This window comes from Stegastes partitus, unplaced genomic scaffold, assembly GCF_000690725.1.
Source record: "Stegastes partitus isolate 25-593 unplaced genomic scaffold, Stegastes_partitus-1.0.2 Scaffold803, whole genome shotgun sequence".
Lineage (NCBI taxonomy): Eukaryota > Metazoa > Chordata > Actinopteri > Pomacentridae > Stegastes > Stegastes partitus.
Window position 1 is genome coordinate 36,109 of NW_007578534.1, and position 25,127 is coordinate 61,235.

A 25,127-nucleotide genomic window follows, 5' to 3' on the forward strand; every position below is an offset into this window, starting at 1 on the left:
GATGGTGATATCGCCACCAATCCGCCCATTGCATTTTTAGATCAATGAGAAAGAGAGAGAGAGGATGAGGTGGTGGTGGTGGTGGGGGGAGAGAGCTGTGTATTTTCAGCCTCTCTGACAGCTGTGCAGATACCCCACGTACGTGCTCACATCAGACACTCAGACACAGAGAGCCAGCAGAGGCTGACGTCCCTCTTTTTTCGCTCTGCAGACTCGTGCGTGACCCAGCTTCACGGATTTCCCTTCAACTTTTTTTTGTGTGCGTATTTTCTTTTTTTTTCTTCCTTTTTTTATACCGTTTTCCTCATCCCTCCATCCATCCATCCGAGGCTTTGGAATGAACTGTCTCCCTGCCTGCGTCGTTTCCATGTCAGCATGGGAACTGCCGTGTCCAAGAGGAAGAATTTAAGAAACGATGCGATATCTTCTGTGGCAGCAAAAGTTAGGTGAGTGACGCTCGGAGCTCTCCGCCTTTTTTCTCTCTCTTACGCGTTTCTAAATGGCACCATCTGGAAGTCTGTAAAATGTTAAGCCTTCGGATAGGAGCCGGGCGAAGTTAGAAGGTGTGTGTGTGTGTGTGTGTGTGTGTTTTGATGAATTGCCACTGCGCTATCCTGGATCCAGCCCGCATGTCTTGCAATGCGCAGAGAAAAGGCTCTTTGCGCTTTTTTTCTGGTCTGCCGACTGTCCCGTCTGGCCCGGGTCGTGCGTCTGAGCTAAATATGAGCCAAAAATCTCCCTTTCTTCTCCCCCCAAACTGCACCTGTGATCAGACAGTGTGGTCCCCTACAGGGGAGGTCTTCCTAATGCTGTGTTGTCGGGTCCAAACGAGCTGTTGGAGGATGCGCCCCTGGCACGTCGCTGCTTTTACTGATGTTGTGAATGAAGCATCATTGTATAACCAAAGTCATGCAGAGGCAAAGCGGGACTGCCGTGACTCACAGAAACCCTGGTGCGTTTTTCTCACTTGGGCATCATCGTGTGCATTAAACCGGAATGCCATTTGATTGTTACTGCAATTTAAACCAGAACAACAACAACAAAAAAAGGCTTTTCTGTGCTGGCCGCATCGAGCCGCGAGAAGGCTGCCTTCACACCCCGGCGGGGCAAATAACCCCGATGTCAATTAATCAATCACTGCAATCGATTGTGTCTCCTCGCTGATCACCTATCACGGTCACTTAGGCTACTGGGTCAGGCGCGGAGGGCAGCGGCTGGTAATTTATGCAAGCAGTGAGACTCAGACTGTTTGGCAGGAATCCAACCCGTCCAAAGCTGTTAACTCTTGAGAGAGATCCGCATCCAGCTGTTTTTTTTTCTTGGGTAATGGCACCATATATATTCTGCTGTGCGAGGCTGCCGCTGCAGCTTTGGCTCGTAACGCACGTGTGACTGTGTGTTCGTATGTGGCATGAAGCGCAGACAGTGAGCCACAATCCGGAGTGAGATCAGAATACAAATTCAGCATCTCTGGGCTTCACCAGTGGCCCCGCAGCAGGATCCAGCGTGTGATTCTAATTCAGTCAATGAATGACCTTGACTTGTGCAGACTCCAACAACCCACAGATGTGGGCTGATGTGCTATTACGTCATTCCCTCAGTCTTCCCTACATTAGGCGGTGAACCTATAGCAGTGCAGTTTGTGTGCCACCTTGAAAGGAATATGTGATATGCAGAGGATGTCCGGAGCAGGCAGCCTACTGTATAAAGATGTGTAGATATATGTGTGTGTGTGTGAGAGAGTCCATCTGCAGGCTTACTGTAATTATTTCAGGTCAACAGTGGATCCACTTCCACATGTTTGATTCAGCTGCTGAGGATGACGAACCCCAAACATGCTCTCTCAGATGCATTGCACTTTTCATACGTCTTCTCTCCCCCTCTCCCTCCTTCACACGTTCGCACAATTCAGAGTTTAATTTTTCGGACTTAATGGCAGAATGAACCTCGGCTCCAGCGGAGGGGAAATGCAGCTGAATCACATCCAATATTTATCAGCCTTTCACCCAGCACATGACCTCCATGAATGCGGAAGCGAGCTCTCAAAAACTGGTCTCTTTCCATCTGTTCAAGTCACACACACACGCTCCAACACGTCTGCATGAATACAGTGAGGCGTTTGTACCGTCTTCGTTTAATCTACATGTGTTGGTTTCTTCCTCTGTTCTGTCTGACGGAGAGGCTGGGCTCGTCTCTGCAGATAGAGGCTTCAGATCAGTGGGTTTTTCAGTTTTGTCTTCCATTGACAGTCACTCATGTAGCAATTTCTTACATGTAATACATCATTTCATGTTTAGTTTTCCTTTCCAAGGATCTCTTTTGTACATTTTGTACTAATCTTGCCAGAACACTTAAAGTAGAGTGGTGAAATGCACAACCGTGCCCTCGAGTGAGACATTTGAAAACAGGAATTATCTGCCTGGTAATTATTGGGATTTAAGATTCTCTACCACTGATACGAGGCCAGACAACTAATTTTTTGGTATTATATTTTGATGAGGCGGTAAAAGGTGTGTTTATCGCTAATTGGTTGTAACACTTGAGGAAAACAGACGAGACAAATGGATGCATTTTGGATTATAGCAGGTCAGACAGGGTAATATGCACCTCTGTTCACCTGCAGTCTTAGCTGACCATATGGCACATCTCCAAGTTCATGCATGCTGGGATTTGCATGAGCAGTGAGTCTGCGTGCACACAAACAAACACACAGTTGTGCTTCTGTCACTTCAGAGGACATTACATTAAACTTACATGCACTTACTCTAACCCTTATCCTAACCGAAGCCATCAGACTAATATTGAATAATTTATGTTATGCTGACTTGCTTTTTGTCCCCAAACAGTGACTGAGATCAAGTGATACAAGGTTTTAGAATCTCACAGGTAAATGGCAGCAGGTGCATATATCTCTATGGAAAGTTGTCAGAACATCTGTAAACATAAAGTGGAATAAGCCACAGTAAATACAATTGATCTATGTGACACACACACACTTGTTAACCTGCACAGCACGTAAACTCCTTCATCATTCCTCGCAGCGGCTGTTGTCTGATTCTCTTGCATAGAACATTAGTTGAACAAAAGAACATGAAAGATTTATTCAAAAAGCTGACTTGTTTGCGGAGGCCACGGACTGCGTTTGTTCCACTCAAAGTTTTTTGGGAACAACCGACAACCAGGATGTGCTCTGCAAACTGAGAACCACCGTAATGACCTAAAACAACTTCATATGTGTAGTTTCATAGAAAGTTTCTTGCATTTGAGAAAAGCTAAGTCAGGAGTAAAATTTAAACATGAAAACAGCGGCGATGCTAGCAGTTCTTGTGATGCTGTACTTAGTGGTGCTTTGAGGTGAATGCTAACATGCTTATGCTTAGCAGCTGTACACTTGTTTTACATTTGCTCACAATCACCAAGCACAGAGTGAAGCTGAGGCTGATGGGAATGTTGGTATTTGGTCAAAAACCAACTGGACAAATTCAACTTAAGCCTCAAAGATCACCAGAGTGACTACAGTTCAACCTGAAGGCCAAATTTTAAGCAAACTCATCCAACAGTCAGACACATTTCACTCAAAAATCACAACTATTGCCACTAAAGAAAAAGTCAGAGGATTGCCAAAATCAGCACACTTGATCCTCTGGAGATCATGAATGCCTCCAGAAAGTTTCATCCCAATCCATCCAATAGCTGCTGAGATATTTCATCCTGGACCAAAGCAGAAGACAGACCGGCACTGCCATCTCTAAGATGACTTCTGCTGCGTCTTTGTCCTACTGATAGGTGTGCCAAATTGGAAAACACTCATAAGGGTCATTTTGACAAGCGCTGACAAACGGCCTGTTTGTTTTCCATTGTGAGGACTTGTTAGAGGACACCACGCTGGTGTGAATGACCGAATCCAAAGGAACGCAAACAATACCTCGGATGCACTCAGGAGACGGCGGCGTCTTGCACCCGTGGTCGAGCGTGCCTGTGTGCATGTTTATGGATTGCTGGTTATGAAACAGGTCACACTCTCCCCTCCAGCAGCTCATGAGAAGAAGCTAGCGACTGAGAGCAAGGGATAAAAAAAAAAAAAGAAGAGGAGAGAGAAAAGGGGGAGAGATTACCTCTAATTTACACAGCAGAATTCTGCGACACTGAGTGAGAAAGCAAATGCTTTGATCTGTCGATCAGCCTGTGCTGCGGTTCGGCTGAAGGGCAGTGGACAACAGCGCTCGCGAAGCTGCGAGGGTGTGAAAAATGGCATGAAAGATGAAAGGATCGGTTTTTACAGACGGATGCAAATGAAATATTGTGTCTTGGTTTATTCAGGACGGTCAGGTGTGACTTTGTTGTTGGCCTGCAGGAACTCGGTTGACGGGGTCCGGGCGATGCTACGTTGCTCATTTTTATTCTGATTTACTCGAGCTCAACAGCCAGACACTGTCTTCCCTCCTAAGCTCTGAGAATCTGATCATTCTGCAGTGAAATCGTGGTTCATTTTGCTTTCTTGTTCCTTTTTTTAAGTCATTCATTTATTCATGTATATTCTTTGCATAACCATTCAAGTAAAGACAAATCTCTTTCTATTACATCTATCTCCCTCTTCATCTCTTTCCCTCTCCCTTTGTTCAATCAAACAGGGTAATTCTTTGCTCAAAACATGCTGAATGTGGCAGATTTCATTGATTACAGGCTGAACAATGATTAGGACTCCAGCAGTGCAGTGGGATTGTTTGTCTGCGTGTGCTGTCGAGCATGTTTATTCTATTTATAATTCATTCTTTGACAAAACAATCTGAACATGTTGTGGCAGAGACATAGATGTTCCAAACTGACATTTATTCTGAGCGATTTTTTTGCAGATTAATTGCAAAGTTTCGCCGTTATAGTGTGAAATACAGTTCGACTGTCGCTGTTACTTTTTACAGTAACCAGAGAGCACAGTCATCCACCAAGGCCAAGCTTCATCTCGCAATTTTAAAGAACCTAAATCGGATCCGCACCATTCGTCTTGCCGCGACAAACGGCCCTTAAAACATACCAGCACCTTGGCAAGAATAATCCGACCCGTGACTCAAACAGTTTGGAGTTTAGTAATGTCTACTCAACCTGAAGTTCAGGAAGATGTGATCCAGGACACAAGCGTATGAATAAATGGACCTTGAGTGACAACTGCTGCTTTCATGGCCATGAATGGTTAGTCATGCTCATCTTTTTTGGCTTTGCGCTGAAGTGTACCGTAAACAACATTTCTCAAGTTTGCCGCCTTTTAAATTGTAGAATTTATTTTCATTTTACATTTTTTTTGTTGTTCACAGTGGAATCTATTTGAAAATTATGTGCAAATAATATAATTACTAATAGATTCTGTTCACTGTGAACACTAGTCAGGTTTCAGTCCCAGTGTTGTGCAAATTTTAACACACTTTGCAGAGTATTAGCGAAAGAAAAAGCAAATTAACACGTGTTTTCCTGTTCACTACTGCTGCAGTTGGCGACACTGATTCTATTTGGATGCTAATAGACAAATTGACAAAAGAAAAGCAAGGTGGCATCATTAAACACACCAATCCTCAAATAATTGGAAAAACAATGTGGAAAATGAGCGGGAATTATGTCATTTTGAGGAAGGTTTGTCTTTTGTCAGTTTTGTGTTTCCAATCGAGCAAAAGGTTCAGTTGGTCTTGAAGCTTCATGTACACCTTGATTAACTTCCTGTGTCCATGATACTCTGGTACATGTTGCTTTCATCGATAAGCCAAGTTCTCCATGTCAGCAAAGCATCTACATTTTTAATTATTTTTTTGCAAAACTTATTACCACTTAATGTCAAGGCTTAGTGTGAAACTATACCAGAGCACTCACTGTTCACACCAGCCCAGTTGTCCATAGCAAAATGTGAATGTTGAATATTTTCAGGCTACTGCAGTGAAACAGAGGAGCGTTGTGGGTGAATCAGCATGCAGCGCTGTATGTGGCTGGGGCGACTGTGTTAAGTCATTAGTGTCCGAACATTTTAATCAGCTCCTCGATCAGATGCTTTGGTCCTACATGTCCCATAATGCACTGCACTGTCAAGACTGCAATTAACATTTCCGAGTCCCTTTGGCCCTCAGCACGTGCAACAAGCCTCTCAACAGGTCCTCATCACCTCAGCTGTGCACATTTGTGTGTGTGTGTGCTCCTCTGCATATGTGTGTGTGTGTGTGTTTGTAGAAAACCCAATTTAATTAGTGGATCCAAGAGGAGGATTCGATTAAGGAGCATAAAGAGTGAGGAATTTCTTTTCTTGGCAGCCCGTTATTTACAGCAGAGAGACACCCAGAGGAGACATAAGCTCTGATGATATTCAGACCAGTGGGAACACTGCCAGGGGAGTGATGACCTGTTTTCAGTCATGAGCCGCCTCACCTCTAAAGACACTGTATACAGTCGCTGTGTTATACTGCCGTATAACAGCAGAACCCACAGGGAGAAAAAGCACGGAGTGATTAGAAATGAGTCAATAATGGAAATGAATACCGTACGGAGCCCCTCTGCAGGTAGCTGAAAGTCAATTCTTTAATCCCATGAGTCTTCAGGGTTCATTTTGTGGCCGTGGAGATAAATTTACAGCTTACATATGAAGGGGTTTAGTTAACAATCTAAAATTTCTTTCACTTCTCTCCTTGTATTTGTATTATTTGACCCACCACAGTCGTAGGAATTTAGAATTTGGGAGAATCAAATTAGGGATGAAACTCAAACTCAAGATCACTGGAACTTTGAAGCGATTGGTACCAGCACTGCTCCATACTTTGTTTGATCCATTTTCTCAGAGAAATGTAATGTGTACTGCTGGAATGTCCTGTAATAGTTTGTTTGCTGGCCTGCGATCAATTAGCCTTATTGAAGTCTCTGTCACGGTGCTCCTTTAGTGGCCACCTTTGCTGTACTATCAAACAGTCTCCACCTGGTGGCCCAACCAAGTACTACAGGTGATGCACAATGCTTAAAGTTTGTATTGTCAAGGAAAATGGTATCAGCAGATGATAAATACTTAATGACTCAGAGTGGATCAGGAGTCAAACATACTTAATCGGGACATCCCTAGATGTAACTGATAGTTGGTTCAAACATGGTAGCATGCTACAAAAACCTGGTGAAAGCAGGAGAATTTAAATAATCTCTTTCACTTTTGTTAATTGGTTTTTTATGTCTGGAATTTGTGTTCTAGCTTGTAACTGTAACTTTGAGGTAAACTGACCTGACATCAATAAGATGCACTTAATAGTCAAATGCTGTCAAACTCTTGAACTTCTGCCACTTAGAATGTCACCTGACATTATCCAGGCTGCTAGGAGTTCATCTCTGAAAGTCAAGTTATGTTTTCCACACCGTAAATGTAAGCATGACGTAAATTTTGTCATCCAAAGTCTGTGAAGTATAGTGCTGACTGTCTGTGTGCAGCCCAAAATTTCTGATCCCGCAATGTCCAGACTGGAAGTGCACCGACTGCACATGAAAAATAATTGGTGCTTAAAACAAATTTTTGGTATGATGAGAGCCTGTATGAGGAGATTTTCAATCATCTACACCTCGTGAATACATCACTTAAAGTGTTGTAATTGGAGTTGTCACTGCTGGACTTCAGCTGAGCTTTGATTTGTGCACAGTTTCCATCGATGGAGCCCAGTACAAGTAGGAAATGATCATTTCTCAGAAAATTCTGTGCTATGTTGACACACTGGGCTCGGTACACCTCAGGAATAATCGCTGATACAGTGCTGCAACGTAATCTATAACCAGCTGCTGTATGTCGTATGGTGTTTAATATGAGCAGACCAGTATCATAGTAACTGTAGTATGAACAGAGCTGTGGAAAGCATGAGTTGCCCATTAGGTAAACCAGAAGGTGTTACCATTTGGGAGGCTGCCATTACAGAATTTAGACTTTTTTTTTTCATGTAAGGTGTCTCAGCCGATTAGTTGGTTATCAAAGTGGTTGGCGATTGGTTTGACGGTTGACAACTAATCAATTAATCCTTGAAATTCTAATGTGACTCTCACTGTTCGAGACAAACCTTCACCTTCGTCCTCTCTAATGGAATCCAATGCTGCATTTGTGTTCAGTCAGGATGCTAATGGGATTCGAGCTACTTTCCCAGCTTAGGGAGGTGTTTTCAGACCGTGAAGTCCATCTCGCAAGGGCAACCACTTGTCCCCGCCAGCCTCAGCCTCCACCAGGGGAGGTCTGGTCTGGTGTGCAGATGGAGGTGACGGGAGAACAGGTGGTGGCGGAGTCGGGAGACCTGCGCTGAGGCCACGGAGAGACCGATGGAGGGCGAAAGGTCGAGCCACCAAAAAAGTGTACTCGGCGAGAGACCTCATTTTGCCACTCATGTGCAACCAAACAACACAACAAATAAAATACTGGCTGTTTGTGCATCCCTCTCCATTACTAAGGGATATGATAGGCTGTTTATGAGTCATGGAGGGAGCATACTTCAGGTCTGTTTATGCAACCAAACCTAATGCATTTCAGAGAAACTAACTATTTTCCTATTGCTACTGATGAAGCATTGCTGCTAGATATCCCCATCGTTTTATTGCCCGGGCTTAGTTCTACCATCTGGATTGTGCATCCATTAGTATGCAAAAAACCAAAGACGAATGAAGAAAAGGGCATGTTTGGAGTTTTGTAACATTCCCATCTGTCAAGTATCTAGTTGTGCATTGTTCTGTCGAGATCCATTAAAAGAGCTGAAGTGCTGAGGTGTATCTTCTTGTTGTTTTGGGTCCTTTTATGCGTCGGTGAAGTGGTTAGTGGAGTTTGCGGCAAAATGTGTTCAAGAAGTGGAGTGTGTGTGTGTGTGTGTGTGTGTAATTGTGTCTGACTCATTCAGCTTGTGAAATGCTAAGCACACTACACTATCTGCTGAACCGGAGACCCAGACAAAGGCTAAATATGCTCATATTCACTTTCACCCGCTCACTCAGACGCAACAGAAAAGATGATCAGACAATAAAAGCTGGAACTTCAGGTTTCATGATGTACCCACAGCGGTTTACATAACAGGATTAGTTCTGCTGTTAAAGTTGAGTCTGTTATTCCAGCAAATGGCCAAAGATTATATGTTTAGGTTGAAGTGAGAAAGCCCTCCAGCAGCCATAGTAATTATGAGTCTCGTCTGCTCGGAGAAAAAGAAGAAAGCCAGGTTATCTTTTGAGAGACAAAGTCTGCATATGGATGAGATCAGGGTGAATGGACGGGTCAAGAAAAATGTCAGACTTAAACACAGGAGAGGCCGCTGTTTGTTTTTCTCATTTTCCACATAATGTACAAATAACACAATCCTTCCTTTAGCTATTAACCAAACTGTTGTTTTAATTTTCACAAGCGAAGCCTTTACAAAACCTCAATCATGATATTATAACATTACAAAAACAGATTTAGAATGTTTGTAGAAGGCACGCCAAAAGCATCCCTTGCTGGAAAAGATAAGGGCTTGAGATCAGATAACACTCGTATGTGTCCTTGTGGGAAAACAAAGTATTGTGGCATTTAATTTGAGGACCTGCGTAGCTGAGAGCAGCAGGTTTAAGGATGCTACAACAGCTTCAGCATGGACCTTGGACGCCGCTGATTCTGGTCCTCTTCTTGTAAGCAACGTGGGCCCTTAAAGTGCTGCGAAAAATAATAATATGAACATCTCTAATTCAATTAAAACTCCATCTGCCGAGGAAGGTCATTTGATATAATAGAAAGCCCTAAATGGTTCTCCAAACTAAATGGATCCCATGATGACATTGTAATTTTTAATTCAGTTTCCAATGAACTGTGAACGCCAGTAAAAACTTTGCATAATGTTTAGTATGTGAAATATACAGTATATTAGCAAAGATCAGCCATGTCATTACGGACGTTGCCCTCGTGTTATTAAAACTAACTCACTGAGGCATGAACTCCACGAGAGCTCTTAAGGTGTTCTGTGGTATTTGACGCATTAGCGGCAGATCCTTTCAGTACTGGAAGGTGTGAGGTGGGGCCTTGGTGGATTGGACTTGTTTTTCTCGCGCCTCCTACAGATGCTCGATCAAGATTGAGATCTGGGGGAATGTGGAGGCCACGTCAACACCATGTTTCTTAAACCGTCTCTAAACATTTTTTGCAGGAGGCTATCAGGGAATACTGTTGACATGAAGGGGTGTACAGCGCTGTTTAGGTGGGTGGTACGTGTCAAAGTAACATCCACATAAATGCAGGACCCAAGGTTTCCGAGCAAAGCATTGCCCAGAGCGCCAGACTGCCTCTGCTGGCTTCTCATAGCGCATCCTACTGCTGCCTCTCTTCCGCAGCTAAACAACGCACACACACCCAGTTATCCACATGATGGAAGAGAAAACATGATTCATCAGAGCAGGTCACCTTCTCCTATTGCTTCACTGTCTATTTCTGACACTCACATGTCCGTTGTGGGCGCTTTCGGTGGTGGACGGGGGTCGGCGTGGGCTCTCAGAACACACAGTGCGTCTCAGTTTCCTGTGGTCAGACACCTTCTATCGTAGCTAACACAAAGGGTTTCTGCAAGAAGGTTTCTGTCACATCGGATCACAACGGCCAATCTTCACTTCCTACGTGCAGTAATGAGCCTTGGATGGCCGCGATTCTGTTGCTGGCTCACCGGTTGTCCGTCCTTGGATCGTTTTTGGTCGTTACTAATCACTGTGTAGCGAGAACGCCCAACAAGACCTGATGTTTTGGAGATGCTCTGACTCAGTGGTGAAGCCATCACAAATTGGCCTTTATGCTTTTTTCTTGCCTCTCACAAATCAACTAGAAGTACGGACCATTTGCTTGCTACCAAACATCAACATAACAAAGATAATCAACCTCAACAACGTCACTTCACTTGATTAATTGGCTTAATAGCATCAGACGTGCAAAATTGCAGATATGGTCGTCTAGGATATGTAACTCTACTCTACCCTTAAAGCTCCTATATGATGGTGACAAATCCATTTTATAGTGTTTTGCGGTTGTAAATATAAAGTAAAGATTTCCACGAATGGTTAGAAAGAATTTAACCCAGGTGCTATGTGACGCCTAACTAACCAATCAGCTCCACCTGTCAATCACAGACACAGAGAGCGTATTCTTCCTGAAGGGGGCGGGAACAACAGTGGATTTTGGGTGTTTTGAAAAACTTTAAGACACACTGTGGGGAAACTTTGATTCTGAAAAGTGGTACAACACGGGGCCTTGAAGGTACAAGGCTTCACTCTCTCACAGTCGGGCACCTCAAGTAAGTCCATCACTGTCAGAATATCTCATCTAATCTGAATTCAAGACGCTGAACTTGGGTCATCGTTGTCGCTCCGCTTCTAAAGTAATATATAAAATTTATACAAATCAGAGACAGTAAGCTGCATATTTCATAGCACGGGCCCAGAGACGTCTCTTAAGGGGTTAAATGACACAAAGGATTCTGGTTTTAGGGTTCAGTTGGCTTTCAAAGCTGCCCTGAGGTGGAAACTGAGCCTGTTGTCATTTTTTATCTTTCACTTCTCCACTGTCCTGACTGTACTCTCTGTCTGCTTCCATTTCCTCAAGTTTACTCTACCTTTCATTTTTAATACGCCCCAGTTTTTTCCCCCCTCTCTCTCGCTCTCACTCTGTACACTCCTCTTCCTCTCTGCTATAATCATTTCTTTCCTCCTCAGAAACTCCCCTCCCTAACTCACTTCTTTCCCCACAACCCTGTCACATGTCTGCGAGCATGCAGGACGAATTTTATATCCGTCTGTCAAGCTCTTTCCTCTCCTTCTCCTCCTCCTCCTCCTTCATTTTTCACTTGTGCGAGCACACCTGTGCCCCTCATGTGATGTGCTCACGTATCATATATGAAGCAGGTGCAAAGGAGCGATATGAGACAACACAGCAGAGACAGAGAGAGGTTTTTGTTTAATGGATGGATTGAGAGGCGTTTTGCTCTCTCTCTCTCCGTTTCCGAACTCAGTTTCCTCTCATGTATAATGGATGATTTGAGTCTCTTGCACCATTGTTTGCTGATTCTAGACAGTGAGCCCAGCCTGTTGAATAATAAAACAGGAATGAAAATGTCTCAGAGCTTCTGAGGGACACCTGCTGATTACAGCGTGGACTACATTCATCACAACTGTCCGTAACAGTTGCTTGTTTCACCACCACATGCAGACACACAAAAACATTTTTATCTTTGCTGTTTTATTTTACCCCCCTCCCATCTTTTCTTCTTCCCCTGCTGCCCCGAAATATAAATAGAAACTCAAACAGACTCACGTGCACATAACAAATGCACACACACACACACACACACACACACACACACACACACACACACTGATGCAGACCATTACAACAGAAGAAGTAGAGGATTTCAGAGGTGATGATGCAGTAGACCAGAATTGCAGCGGCATGGCGAGCTATTTTTAGAAGTGTAGTGAAGGGAGTCGGATGGTGTCGCAGCACGTGCAGAGCCTCTCGCTCCTCAATAACACCCCCAAACTCTCAGGGAGTCTGATTTACTTTGGCTTCAGCCATTGACGGTAAACAATGGGAGAAGCCAAATTGACTCTGCGGGCAAAGAAAAACATTTTCATTTATAAATGTTGCACCGCAACAAAATGTAAAAATTAGATAAATGTACAAGCTCAAATAGGCTGCAGTTTAGTGCAGTGACTTCTCATTTTTACCCAAGGAGGTCCTGTAATGGAAAGCTTCGCTCATTATGTTTGCAAAATAAGAATAAGGAACCCTGCTGAACTGAGGCCCAAATAGCAGAGTCATTAAGTTTCTCCAAAATGTATAAGGCTGTCAGCTAACCTGTGGAAAGTTTCTCTGGTGCCTAACGCCCTAAGTAGCCCTAAATGATCCCCTAATGTCACTTCATTTGTGGCATTATGATTCGTTTGGACCAAAGTAAAGCATGAACTGAAATGATCAGGGGCTGAAGAGGTTCATGCGCTTTAATCTCTGTGCTTGTCAGATCATAGAACAGCGTCAGAAACATCCTCGTACCTTTTTGAAGTCGGCACTGAGGGATGGTGCATCTAAAAATTCCTGTAATCCAACAAAAACACAACAAGCGCGCAACTTCAGGGAACAGTTGGCCTTGTGTGTAGAGGTGAGGATGCACGCAGGATCTGAGCTTCTCTCTGAAGCTGTTTTTGTATTCTTTGGTTCAGGCTGCTGCTTCTGTCACTTCTCATGTGTACAAACGAGCACAACGCCGTGAATGTTGCAGAGAAACTGTCCAAAAGTGTTAATGTTATCCCCATTAGAGTTATCGTCACGTCCCTCTATGACAGCAGGCTCGGCCCAACTTCAAGTGTGACCAGTTGGAACGGCTATAAACAGTTGAGCTGCAGTCAGACAACATGATTACTGCTGTCTTTTGCAGTGTTTTTAATCTTCTATATTGCTAAAGAGGTCCGTCCACATCTACATCAATGAGGGCAAATATGACAGTAATCTTTTTTTTTAGAAGATCCACTGCTGGTAAAATTTGCTTTTTGGTGCATCGGAATGAACGGATTTCTGTTTCTAAAATGTGTATTTCCCTCAGATTGAGGTAATACGCTCTCAGGATGGTACTTTAAACATGTAGGCCAGCTTTGTTCACTAAAAATGTCTCTGGAGGAAGCTGGCTTCAAGGGAGTGAGAGAGGAGGAAGGGGGTTAGAAATACAGGGCTAAGTTTAAATAAGAAACCGCGTGAGAGGGAGGAAAGGCCGGCGCATCAGATAAGTGTTTGAAAAGTCTGATTTCACAGCACTCCTGCGTTTTATGTGAGTGTGTGAGCGAGTGTGTGTGTGTTTGTGGGCTTGCTGCTGCTGCTGCTGCTGCTGCTGCTGGACAGGCTTTAATAATTGACGGAGCTGCCAGGGAGGAGGTGTCCACCCACAGATTCCCCTGCATACGGGGGATTCTTCAGCACAAATGTGAGTGTTTATATGTGTGTCAGCAGCCACCTCTGACATTAGCTTGCATCCGAGAAAATCAGAACCACCATCCAGGCTGTGTTCCGGGATAAACTCACGGATGTAAACAGATAATTAGTTCCTGGTAGTGAACACATCGGGTTGTTTTTTTTAAGATCACGTGAATAGAACCTTCATTAAGGATCTATACCACCAGATAAAACCTATATTCTGACTCTGAATAGATCCTTTAGCGGTAAACACTGTTAGAAGTTAGAAAGCAATAAAAAAAAAAAAAAAGCAACCGGAAAAAATTAAGCAAAAAAAAAAAAAAAAGGTTTAAAAAAATATAGAAGATGGACATACTGAAAGCATAAAATAAAAGTACTCATTTATTCTAAATATTGCTAAAGCGTGTTAAATTATAGATGCTCTAATGTATGTGTTCTGTGGCTCCAGGTGGTTTCTGCTGCCTCGACCTTTTTATGTGCCTTTTTGTGAGATTACCAGGTGCTTTGCCTGCTCAGCAAAATAATAATCAGCAAGAATTAGTGGTGCACGATATTAAAATTTCTGTCCGATACCGATATTAAGATTTCTGATATCGCCGATAACCGATATTATCAATGTCGATTCAATTTTTGTTCACACCGAAAAATGAGTGTGAGAACGTGAAAACTATTCAAAAGAAGCCCAAATTAGACCACATAGTCTTCTTTATTACGTAACAAAATCAAAACATATTTAAGTCCAGAACCACTTCAGTAAAAACATCTGAAATAGCAGCGATATCAAACGTAGAGACGAAGGCGCTGATGTTAGACAATCATCGGTTTCTCACATCGGCTATATTTGTTCATCGGACCGATACCGATATATGGGGGAAAAAAACACTAATATCAGCCAATACCGATGTGGTCACGTCTGAACTCCAAGCGCTGTGGACAAACACCACCATGGAAACCATGGCGAGAAGTAGAAGAACTCAAAAATGTCTTCTGAGCAGAATGACACCATTATAATGTATTAATTAATCATGAAATAAAGAAAAATTATGATTTATTTTACAAAAACAAATTCTAAAAATCTCTTGAATCGACATCTACAACATTTTAAGATATCTCTCCTATGTAAAAAAAAAAAAAAAATGACATGCTGTTTGCTTGTGTTTTTAATAATAATTAATAATTCATTTTAGTTGTATAGTGCTTTTCAAGAACTCAAAGACACTTCACAGGCTAAAAGCAATAAAAGCAATAAACAATAAGCAACTAATACAAAGGTAGACAATATAGAAATACAGGAAGCAGATAAAAACAACACTAAACATCAAGATAAAGCCTCAGCCTTGGTGGGAAAAGCGGATGAGTTTTAATTTGTCTCGATACTTGTCTTCTGTCTGCTCTCTGTAAACACAGCCTGCAGTTCAACCCAGTTCAACAGCCAGGTTCTTGAACTGTTTAGGTTAACTGACTTTAAATTTTTGTACAGAATCTCAGGCGTGCAAAGACTTTATTTTGGGCAATTTTCTAAATGAAACATGCAGAATTTTGAGCAGTTTTAAGTTTAGATTTGGTTATTTTCCTGATGGACGGGCGCGTCAGAGATGAGTAGTTCAAGTTGAAAACATAATATTTCTCTGGGTTTTTGCAGTTTCTGGCTCTGGTGTAATTTTGGCTTCTGGCCAGTTTTGAAGTCCAGCGGGTTAAATAACTTAAAGAATAAATTCATATAGGACGGCAGTATAGTCTCGAAGCCGCTCACATTTTCTCCTTTCCTCTCCCCTTAATTACTACCACGAATCATTTTTCCTAATAGTTATTGCCGCGGTACATTTCCCCTCAGTTAGAACCCAGACTGACACTGAAAGAACATCTTTAGAGTTATTCATCTTTTTTTTTTTTTTCCTCCCTCCTGCATGTCTTTCTCTTGTTCCTGTTCGACTCCTGCCATGCACACACTCACCAGAGGAACATTAGGAGGTCAGTATCATTCAACGGCAGACCTGGGGCCATTATATTAAAAGAAGAAGCCCTCTGTGATATTAGCTTTTAACAGTATGTGGCTGAATGGATGTCTGTGGAGTGTGTCCATCTATTTCTGTGTGTGAGTAAAAGGAAAAACCAAGAGGAACAAAAAAAAAAGAAAAGGCACCTGATGCAGTACTGCGGTTGTGGAGCTCACAGAATCCATTCTCAGCACATCTCTGAGCAATCTTGCTGTCAAGGTTAAGTATTTCTCTTGACACGTCGATACAGTACATGCAGCCACACATGCATTCTGTGCGCGAAACGAGGATGCAAACACACTTCTGCAGGCTGCAAATTACATCCACCGACGCAAAGTGAGGTCACACTGAGAAATTAACTCCACCTAAAACAATCCTTCACTCTATCTCCTCCTGCTGTCTCACACTGTGTCTCTCTCTCTCGGTCTGAGGCCGCCTGAAGTGTGGAGATAAAACAGCGGCATCTTAATCTGTGGGTGGCGCAAGCCAACAAAGAAGGCAATTAGGATTATAATTTACAGTTCCCTTGCCCTTCTCTCCTCTCTCTCCCCTTCCCCTTCTCTAAATTCTCTCCACTCATCCCTCCTTTCCACCCATGAATTAATGTCTTTATGTGTGTCATGTGTGTGTCCCCACAGAGCAGCACGAGCATTTGGAGAGTACCTGTCCCACACACACCCTGAAAACCGAAACGGATCAGGTCAGCGTCTCTGCCATCCCGCCATTTGTTCATCCCTCTATTGTGTTCTGCATATTCCGCTGTGGACTTAATCCTTCCTCCACCTGGTGCACCTCATCCTCTATTGAAATGCCACGCTGTGCTCATTAGCGTGTCACGACAACAGCTGATAGCCGAAGAAAGATGATGATGTTATCCTCTGTGTCATCCCCAGCTTGTCCTCTTCCTCTTCTTTCCCCCCTTTCCTCTATTTTCTTTAGCACTTCAGTGCATTTCCTATTCTTTAAAGCTCATATTTGCCTTTGTTTCCGTCTCCTTGTTTCACCTTCTAGCTCATCTCCTGTGTGAAACCTTGGTGGGTCCTGACCCGGAGACGCAAAGTGACACGATTGGTCCCGACAACAACAACCACCTCCATCCCTGCTCCAACACAAAGGGCTGTAAAGACAAACCGGAGCCCAGCCTCGTGAAGCAGCCGCTGGGCTTGCTCCAGCCCCCTCCCCCTTCCATCACCATTTCTACCAAGCCACCGCGGCTGTCCCTCGAACGCAGCTTCTCAGCAGAAGAAGACCAGCAGAAGAGTGTGGAGTGCACCCTGCAGCCCGCCCGCGTGTACACCATCACCACCCAGCACGGTATGCTGATGAGCAGCGGCCGGGGCAGCAAGGAGAGCTTAGAACTGGACGTCCTAAAGGAGAAGTCGGGGAGTGGCGGGGTGGGATCTAGAGGTGGCTCGGTCCAGCCCTCCACTTCCCCTTCCTCCACCTCATCATCTCCAACGCAATACCACCGAGCCAGCAGCGGCCGTGGCACCAGCAGCAGCAGCAGCAGCCACCATCACAGCAACCACCACCGCTCGAATGCGCAGTCCGGCGGCGGAGGAGGCAGCAGCGGGGCGAGCGGAAGCAGCAACCAGCAGCAGCTAACCGTTGCAGGGTCCCACTCCCATCATGGAGCGCACCACCACGGCCACCACCACCATCACCTGTCCCAGCCCCCGCTGCAGACCTCCGTCAGCGCCCACAACATCCGCAGCTGGGGCGAGGGCGGGAAAGGCGAGGCGGAGTGCAGCGGGCTGGCTTGCGACTCGTGCAGCGGCGCTCCGTCTCGCAGCCAGGGCTCGCTGGACCTGGAGAGCGCGTCCCGAGAGGCAGGCAAGCAGCACCGACGCCTAGAGCGGATGTGGAGTGTGGACCGGGTGACTGGGCTGGAGAGAGGTGAGAGGGCGGAGGACACAGAGGAAGGGAGAGGCGCTGAAATCCAATCTAAGGGTGGGAAGGGTGGCGGCGAGGTTGTGGAGGACGCCCCGTGGCAGGGATTGGCGGGACATGGGACCAGAGATGAAATAGCATTTGACTGCTTGCAATCACAACACACACAGTTACCATGTGAGAGCAGCGCGATCTAACTGTTGTCTCTTGGCTGCCTACTTAATGTTGCATGAAAGTAGTCGGAATAAAAGGAACAACAAAAAGTATATTTGCCCTGTGAAGATAAAAACTGTTGTTTTGTAGGGCTCTACAGTGGAAGGTGGCAAAGAAAAGCTGCTTCAAAAACGCTAGAAAATGACAGAACATAGGAAAAGTCAAAAGCACTCAACAATCATAATGACTTGTTCAGTTAACAGGATGAACAATACAACAAATGTTGGTTCAAAAACGACCAAAAAGTCAACAGCAGTGTTGCTTGTGTGGCAATTATATTAGATTACATCGCATTCAGAGGTGTCCTTGTTGCTTTTACCGTTGCCTGAAGGGATTTTAGTTAAAAATTAGGATTCATTTAAACTGTTGTCGTTGGTGACAGATTAATTATAGTTGTTTCTAAGGAGCAACACTTCCCACTTGGTTGGAAAAAAAGTAAGAAAATCACACATTAGTAATAAAATACTTACTAATAGTTGAGTTAAGTTTCATTTTAAGTTGACAAATTAGTCTGAAAACACAATCTTCACCCAAAAAAAAGAAAATGTCCATCAACATTAGCTAAACATCACAGTTAATCGTTTCAACACGCTTCCTTCAAATCTATTTCTTCTCAGGTCCGGTGGGGGTTGAGGGTTTGATGTTGGATGTGACGTGGTGGTCTGTATTTCTGACTCGTCGTCTCCCTCGTCTCTCCCCTCTGCTGTCTCTTCCCTTGTGTCTCCCTCTCTCCATCTGTGGAGTGGTGGACTGTGAAGTGCTGGTTTTTTATTTTTGTGCCTCTCATTTTTCTAATATATTTATGACGACATTTGCCCAACGCGGCGCAAAGCTTCCTCTTTGTCCGCTTAACCTTGGAATGCTCATTTTGTTTCCCTCTCTGATTGCAGAAGACACTAACTGGTTCCCAAAGGAAAACATGTTCAGCTTTCAAACTGCCACAACAACCATGCAGGCGTGAGTGTCGAATCCTCCCGAGTACATTTAACATGTACACAAACACGCATGCATGAACATGCAGTCACAGTCATGGTGCATCTACTACTGTCTGGAAGGTCAAAGTAAACTGACCATACTGCTGTTTTTGCTTGTTTTAGTCCATTAACTCCAAAAAAAAGTCCATTACCTGCATACTTAACATTACCGCCAACCATTTTCCAAAGCATGCTATCGGTTTTTAGATTGATTTTCTATCCGGGCGGCCATTGACCTTCATTTCAGCGAGCTATAAAAAAAAAAATCACCTTGCAGACCCCCTTAAAACTTGCTCAGGGAGGACAGTCCATCATAGTGAATACTTTGTCAATTCTTATTTTATGTTGAAGTTAAATAATTGATGCGGTTTGTTCCGTCTTTGCTGGTTTATTAAAAGATCGTTTGACGTTCAAGGAAGGAAAAACAATCAATTATTGTTAAGATTTCATTAATGAAATGTGTTAATTGAAGTGACGTGCTGCTGACAAGCGACAACTTTATTACCGTCGTATTGCAGCACATGTGCATCGAATTAACCCAAACTAACGGCATTAATGTTCTGTGTGTGCAGTTTGGGGTTCCAGCTTAACAAAAGCACGTAAACTGAAAAATGAGAGTGTAAATATGAATCTGCGCTTCAGTATAAAAGCATAATATTAGCATGTCTAAAGAGCGTTGCGGCAGTAAAAGATCTCTCAACTGTCACAACCAGTTGGCATCAAAATGCCGAATCTCCTGCCATTTCCAGCAATCTGTTTCTGTCCATCACGGCCGTTTCTGTCTCTTTTTAAACCGCATCTTTCACACTTTCACCTTTCATCTCGCATTAGGTGCTTGTTAGATCATGTTCTGAGCTCACACTCTGCCAATACGCTGCATAAGTGGCCATTCATTTGGCCCGTTAAATGAGCGCAGACCAGCAGCAATTACGTGGCGCTACCAGTTGACTTTCTTTGTTCGCGGAGGTCAAACAATAAGTTTCTGTCTCTGTCTCATTATGTCTCTCCCTGCTCTTTCCTTCTCTGTGTGTTATTTGAACTCATTGCTCACTGGTGCCTAAACTGTGCTCTCTCTTTTTTTCTCCTCCTCTTCTCTCTTTGCCTCTTTTCCTGCATGCTAATTGATCTCGGGACACTCAACAGGATATCGTGAGTATTCTTCCCTGCCTGCTTTTTTTTCCCCCCACCTTTCTTAGCTCACTTACCTCTTATCCTTAACTGCTGCCCCTCAACGTTGATATTTACCATTTAACCTTTCATCCTTGGCCTGCATTTGCTGAGTTAGAGAGAACTAATCACTACGAAGCAGAACGATGGCGTATAGAGGGATGTGTGAGCATGTGTGTCTCAGGCCACGTTCACGCAAGAACGGATCTACGTTTTCAAAAACGCTTTGTTTACACAAACTCGCATAAACATGAGCTGCTATGAGCTGCCAGACCTACAGGGGGCAGTGTAACGAGAAGCAGACAGCCTTGCTAGCCAATCAGAATCCTGGAAAAAACACAACAATGAATGGCACGAATTACTTCCTGTTACTTTAACGATAACGAGGTGTTGTGTGGCATTAGAGTACAAGACAAGGGTTTGCACGAACGTAAAAACAAACACTGCTTTGACAGCATCCATTTCTATCACAGCAGCCAAACACGGGTCACACACGTATGACACTGATGACGCTTTTGTCGCGTACTGTGACGCCAAACTCCGTCTCCTCCTGCCTACATGCAGACGGAGTTTTTCCAAATCTCTACTTTGGCTGGAGTTTTCAGATATGCTCATTTTCCGTGACAGGTAGCTTCGTTTACCTGTAAACCAAAAGCCCAACCGCACTGAAATATCACCGCTAAACGGGGCCTCAGTGTGTGGGGTTGGACAGATAGTGACAGGAAGCTGTTGGAATCGGTTTGGTTTGATTCTTTTGACTCGCAGGAACCAAGACAGCAAACCTTAAAGCTCGTATTAATAGGGGGAAAAAAAACACACTAAAGATCTTCAAAGATTGATTTCCTGACAGTTACAGGTGGTGAGATGGAAGCCTAGTCAGCACAAATAATGTCTTTTAATTCACGTAAAGATGGGGGAAAATTGAGCCGCAGGATTTTCATGTAGCAGCGGGGATAACGTCCGGTGTAATCCACTGCAGCTGAGTAAGTCTGCTGAGCTCAAGTCAAGAAAACGTCTCAGCGTGTTGGATGACCTAAAGCCTGCCAGCTCACATCCACCTCACAGTTTCATCAGTTCCTCACACACACAAACACACGACAGTCTCACTCAGCAATAGAGTTTTGGCCATTTAAAATTTTTTGTGGCAGTCGCGTTAGTGCTCTAATTCTGCTCCACAGCCGGCCTAATTATCGCTGAATCTGCGCTGGCTGACTTTCGCTGTGTTTGGAACCGACTGTGGAAATTGGCTTCGGAGAGGTTTGATGAGAACAAGTATTTATAGTGCTAAAAATGTGATCCCCCCGGTGTCTTCTGCTCAGTTGTAGTTTAGCAAGAAGTCAGCTGTCTGTCTGTCAGTCGGTCGGTTGGAGCTATTGATTTTAATGAGTTCCTCAGAACCGCGGCAGGTGAGCATCCGGTATGAAACGTGTCGCATGCGGATTGTTAGCTGGTTCCAAAGTGACTAAAAGAAGCAGCTTGAGCAATTAGATACCTGCTAACATTATTAACACTGACGATGTATTAACAAGAAAAACCCTGACATTTCATTGTGCATACCTCCCACTCCAACACGCCTCCCCTAACTGAGCCCGACTAACCCGAGCCGCTGCTGAGTTTCCCTTTTGCTCTGTTGATCAAACTAATCTCCGGCTGCTGGCTCAAAGCGGATGTATTATTGCTTACAGGTCCTAGAGACGTTCTCTTACTCTCACGAAAAGACCAAAACCAACAATGAATCGCTGCTAATAAAAACTGTTTCCTGGATAGATAAAGATGTACTGTGGCATTGACCTAAATTGTTTGTTACAAACGCATCATCGGTGTGTTAAATATTGCTCCATTAAAACACAGAGCTACGGTAGTTTTTATTTTTAGATGAGTCAGCACATAAACCATCCCAGTAAAAGCTCACTGGAGTTTCACATGTGAGTAAACCTGTGGATGAATTTAGACTGTATTTACTCTCGTTTGAGTGGCGATTAAAGTCCGATTAAAGCCTTAAAACCTCATCTCTGTGCACCAAAGTTAGATATTTAAAAGTAGTTTCCATTGAAAAAGATGCAACTTTAACACCGGTGCATCCTTGAGCAGATCTAGTCGCTGCAGCTTCAGCACACCAGCTCACCCATTCTAGCAAAACTGCTCAACACAATGACAAGTAATAATACTGGACATTACATTAACGAATATGGAAAAAGCATAATAATACAGAAAGTCCCACGTGGCAAATTGACAAAACCGGTTCCTTAGATTTGTTACGTATGAAACTGTCAGACGTCTGAATCTGTGTATTTAAGACTCACCTTCAAAGAGGAAATGCAATCACGACGTGTCTTCTAGCACATAAAACATCCCCATATGGACATGTTAAGGTAAAAAAAAAGAAGAAGAAAAAAAGCTTAATGGGCACAAATTCATGACTGGACTTTAGTGCCACAATCTGGGTGGGAAAGTTTAGAGAGAATGCATTGTTGGTTTTTGTCTTTTCCGTGGAATTCGTTTGAGCTAAAATAGGACAGAACAAGGCCAGCCTTTTTTCATTAAAGCGACAAGTTATTTAGGGGGGGAGTTTTACTGCCTAATTTCCTCCACTTTCCCAGAATCCAAGTAGCCACAGCGGAGTATCATTAAACACCACAAACCATTATGTTCAGCGGGGTTGGAGATGCCATTTCTCCGAACAAATGTTAACAAGCTTCACAGAACTGTTGGGTCGCACCTTTCCTTAAGTCTGCGGAAAAGATAATCGCACATCGAGAGTGATACATTTCACACCGCGTTTGTACTTTGACACGTAAAAGTCCAGAGCGAGCTCGGTGCTATCACCTTCTGCCAGCCTGAACATGCTCAAGTTTCACAGCGGCTCCAGTAAAATGAACGGTGGGGCGTCCGCGACAACTTTGCCGTCCCTGCTGCTTGCTAGCGGATGATAGGTTTAGTGCATCCATGAAAAATGGATGTGAAAAAAAAAAAAAAAAGAAAAAAAAAAAAACCATGAAAAAAAAATGCACAGTTTTTTGGGTGTTGCTGCTTCTTCCAGCCTCCAGGAGCCGAATTAAGCCAGCGTAAGCTCCGAACTCAACATAACTTTAAAATTCACATGAGGATATAAAACAAACAAGCTTGACTGATTCTGGGAAAGTATTGAAAAGTGTAAAATCCCCCCCTGAAAGCTCCCCGTTTTCTTTAAGACGAGCAGACGGAACAAAGTCACATAAGGTCACCAGATTAGCGTTTCTATTGGATGACGGATTATATCACATGCAGGCTGGCGCGTTTGTTTCAAGGGTGAATAGAATATAAAATTCGAGCTGGGGATGTGATTCACCTCTCCGGTCTTTATAGTCGACGCTATCTGCTGCCTACCTACAACAGCGTCCCCTTCACAGCCAAACAAACCCTGCAGCTAAACCCACCCTCCCCTCTGCGCTGCCCTACCCCTCTCGCTATGCCAGCATTCTCCCTCTCTCATCCCTTTAATACTGTGCCACGTCCTGGCAGGGCTTTCCGGGGATTTGTGCAGAGAAAAAGGAGAGAGAGGGAGCAGGATTCGGCACAAGTCATCCAGAGGTACGAAGCGTCCCCCCCTCCCACCTCCTCTGCTTTGCTTGAGTGCCGCTGGCGCTCGTTTCTGGCTATAGCGCCGCCGTTGCTTATTTACAGCCATATCTAATCTGACTAAGCCAAAGAGTCAGAACGTGGCACTCGAAGGTGCGAGGATGTCAGCAGCTCTCAAAGGCACCAGGATCTGCTTACAGTGCCTCAATTACTGGGTCAGAGTTGTACTGCCAGCCAGCCTCAGTGAATCAGACTTTTATTCCTTAATAAATGGGCACATACTGTACAGGTGTTAAAAAAAGAAAAGCTTCAACTGTACATGTGCTGCAGAAGCTTCAGCACTTCACATCCACGGTACGATAAAAAAGCAGCATTTCAATCTTAAATAAGTGGGAGAAACGGCATTTTAAAAGCCGACGCCGGGGTTCTGTAAATGCTTGGAGGAGTAATGGCTTCAGTAACAAGTTCAGAAAGCATCCCACTCAGGCCCAGATGCTGTGACACAAAAGGGGCAGATGGTGAATGTGACACCAGGCAGTACATCTCAATTCCTTTGACATCTCAGTGTCATCCATCTGCAGTGTCAACATCATTACCGGTACGTGTTATTTTATCAAAATGAGTGATTTGTACATGAATTTTTTTATTTTTTTTAAATAGCAGAACACTTGACTGACCGCATTAAACAACTATAAAAAAAATCTTCCACCTACGGCAGTTACATTTCAAAGTGTTTATTTTCCTCCATTGTGGCCTTTTATCCACATTAAACTGCGTGTTTGACCACCAGGATCCGAAAAACCAGCACAAAGCGAATCAATTAGAAAACGCCAGCTTTGTGTCTCAGCATGAAACGGGGGGAAATTTCACATGGGAGCTGAGATCTTATGATACAATATTCTGACTTGGTGAAACACTTTGTTCCTCAGCCTTTTTTTTTTTGTCTCTGTGTTAGCAACAAACAACACTTTGAAAACAACAGAAAGCTTCTTTGCAGAGATGTTGCAAAGCTGCTCGTCTCAAGATTGAAGCGAACGCCAGCGTGGATTAGAAACTTTTTGACACAAACGGAATTTTAAAAATGTGCCTGCGTTAGTTTCGACATGGCCTCTGCAAGAGAGCAGGAGAGAAAGTGTTTTCATTAGAACCCAACTAACGCTGGGTTTCTGGGGCTGATGCTGATGACACTGTTAGAGAGTGAAAGATATCTATGATCAGTCTATAGCTTTATACATACGAGTACGCTGCCTGTAAAGGTATTCACTGCATTGAGTCTGATGCCCTAAAANACATACGAGTACGCTGCCGATAAAAGTGTTCACTGCATTGAGTCTGATGCCCTAAAACCTCGATTTTGGTCTCTTCAGAACAAAGAACCTCCTTCTA

The 25,127-nt window shown here is 43.8% G+C and overlaps 1 protein-coding gene across 1 annotated transcript in view; it reads left to right on the forward strand.

Moving 5' to 3' along the window:
• Positions 1-258: 258 nt before the first annotated feature.
• Positions 259-25,127, forward strand: part of nsmfa (NMDA receptor synaptonuclear signaling and neuronal migration factor a) — a 50,117-nt gene continuing 25,248 nt past the window's right edge. Inside the window, exons 1-4 of the mRNA XM_008292341.1 lie at positions 259-446; positions 16,578-16,639; positions 16,951-17,835; positions 18,933-18,999. Coding sequence (XP_008290563.1) covers positions 376-446; positions 16,578-16,639; positions 16,951-17,835; positions 18,933-18,999 — 1,085 coding nt within the window. The 5' untranslated portion in view covers positions 259-375. The remainder of the gene's footprint in view (positions 447-16,577; positions 16,640-16,950; positions 17,836-18,932; positions 19,000-25,127) is intronic.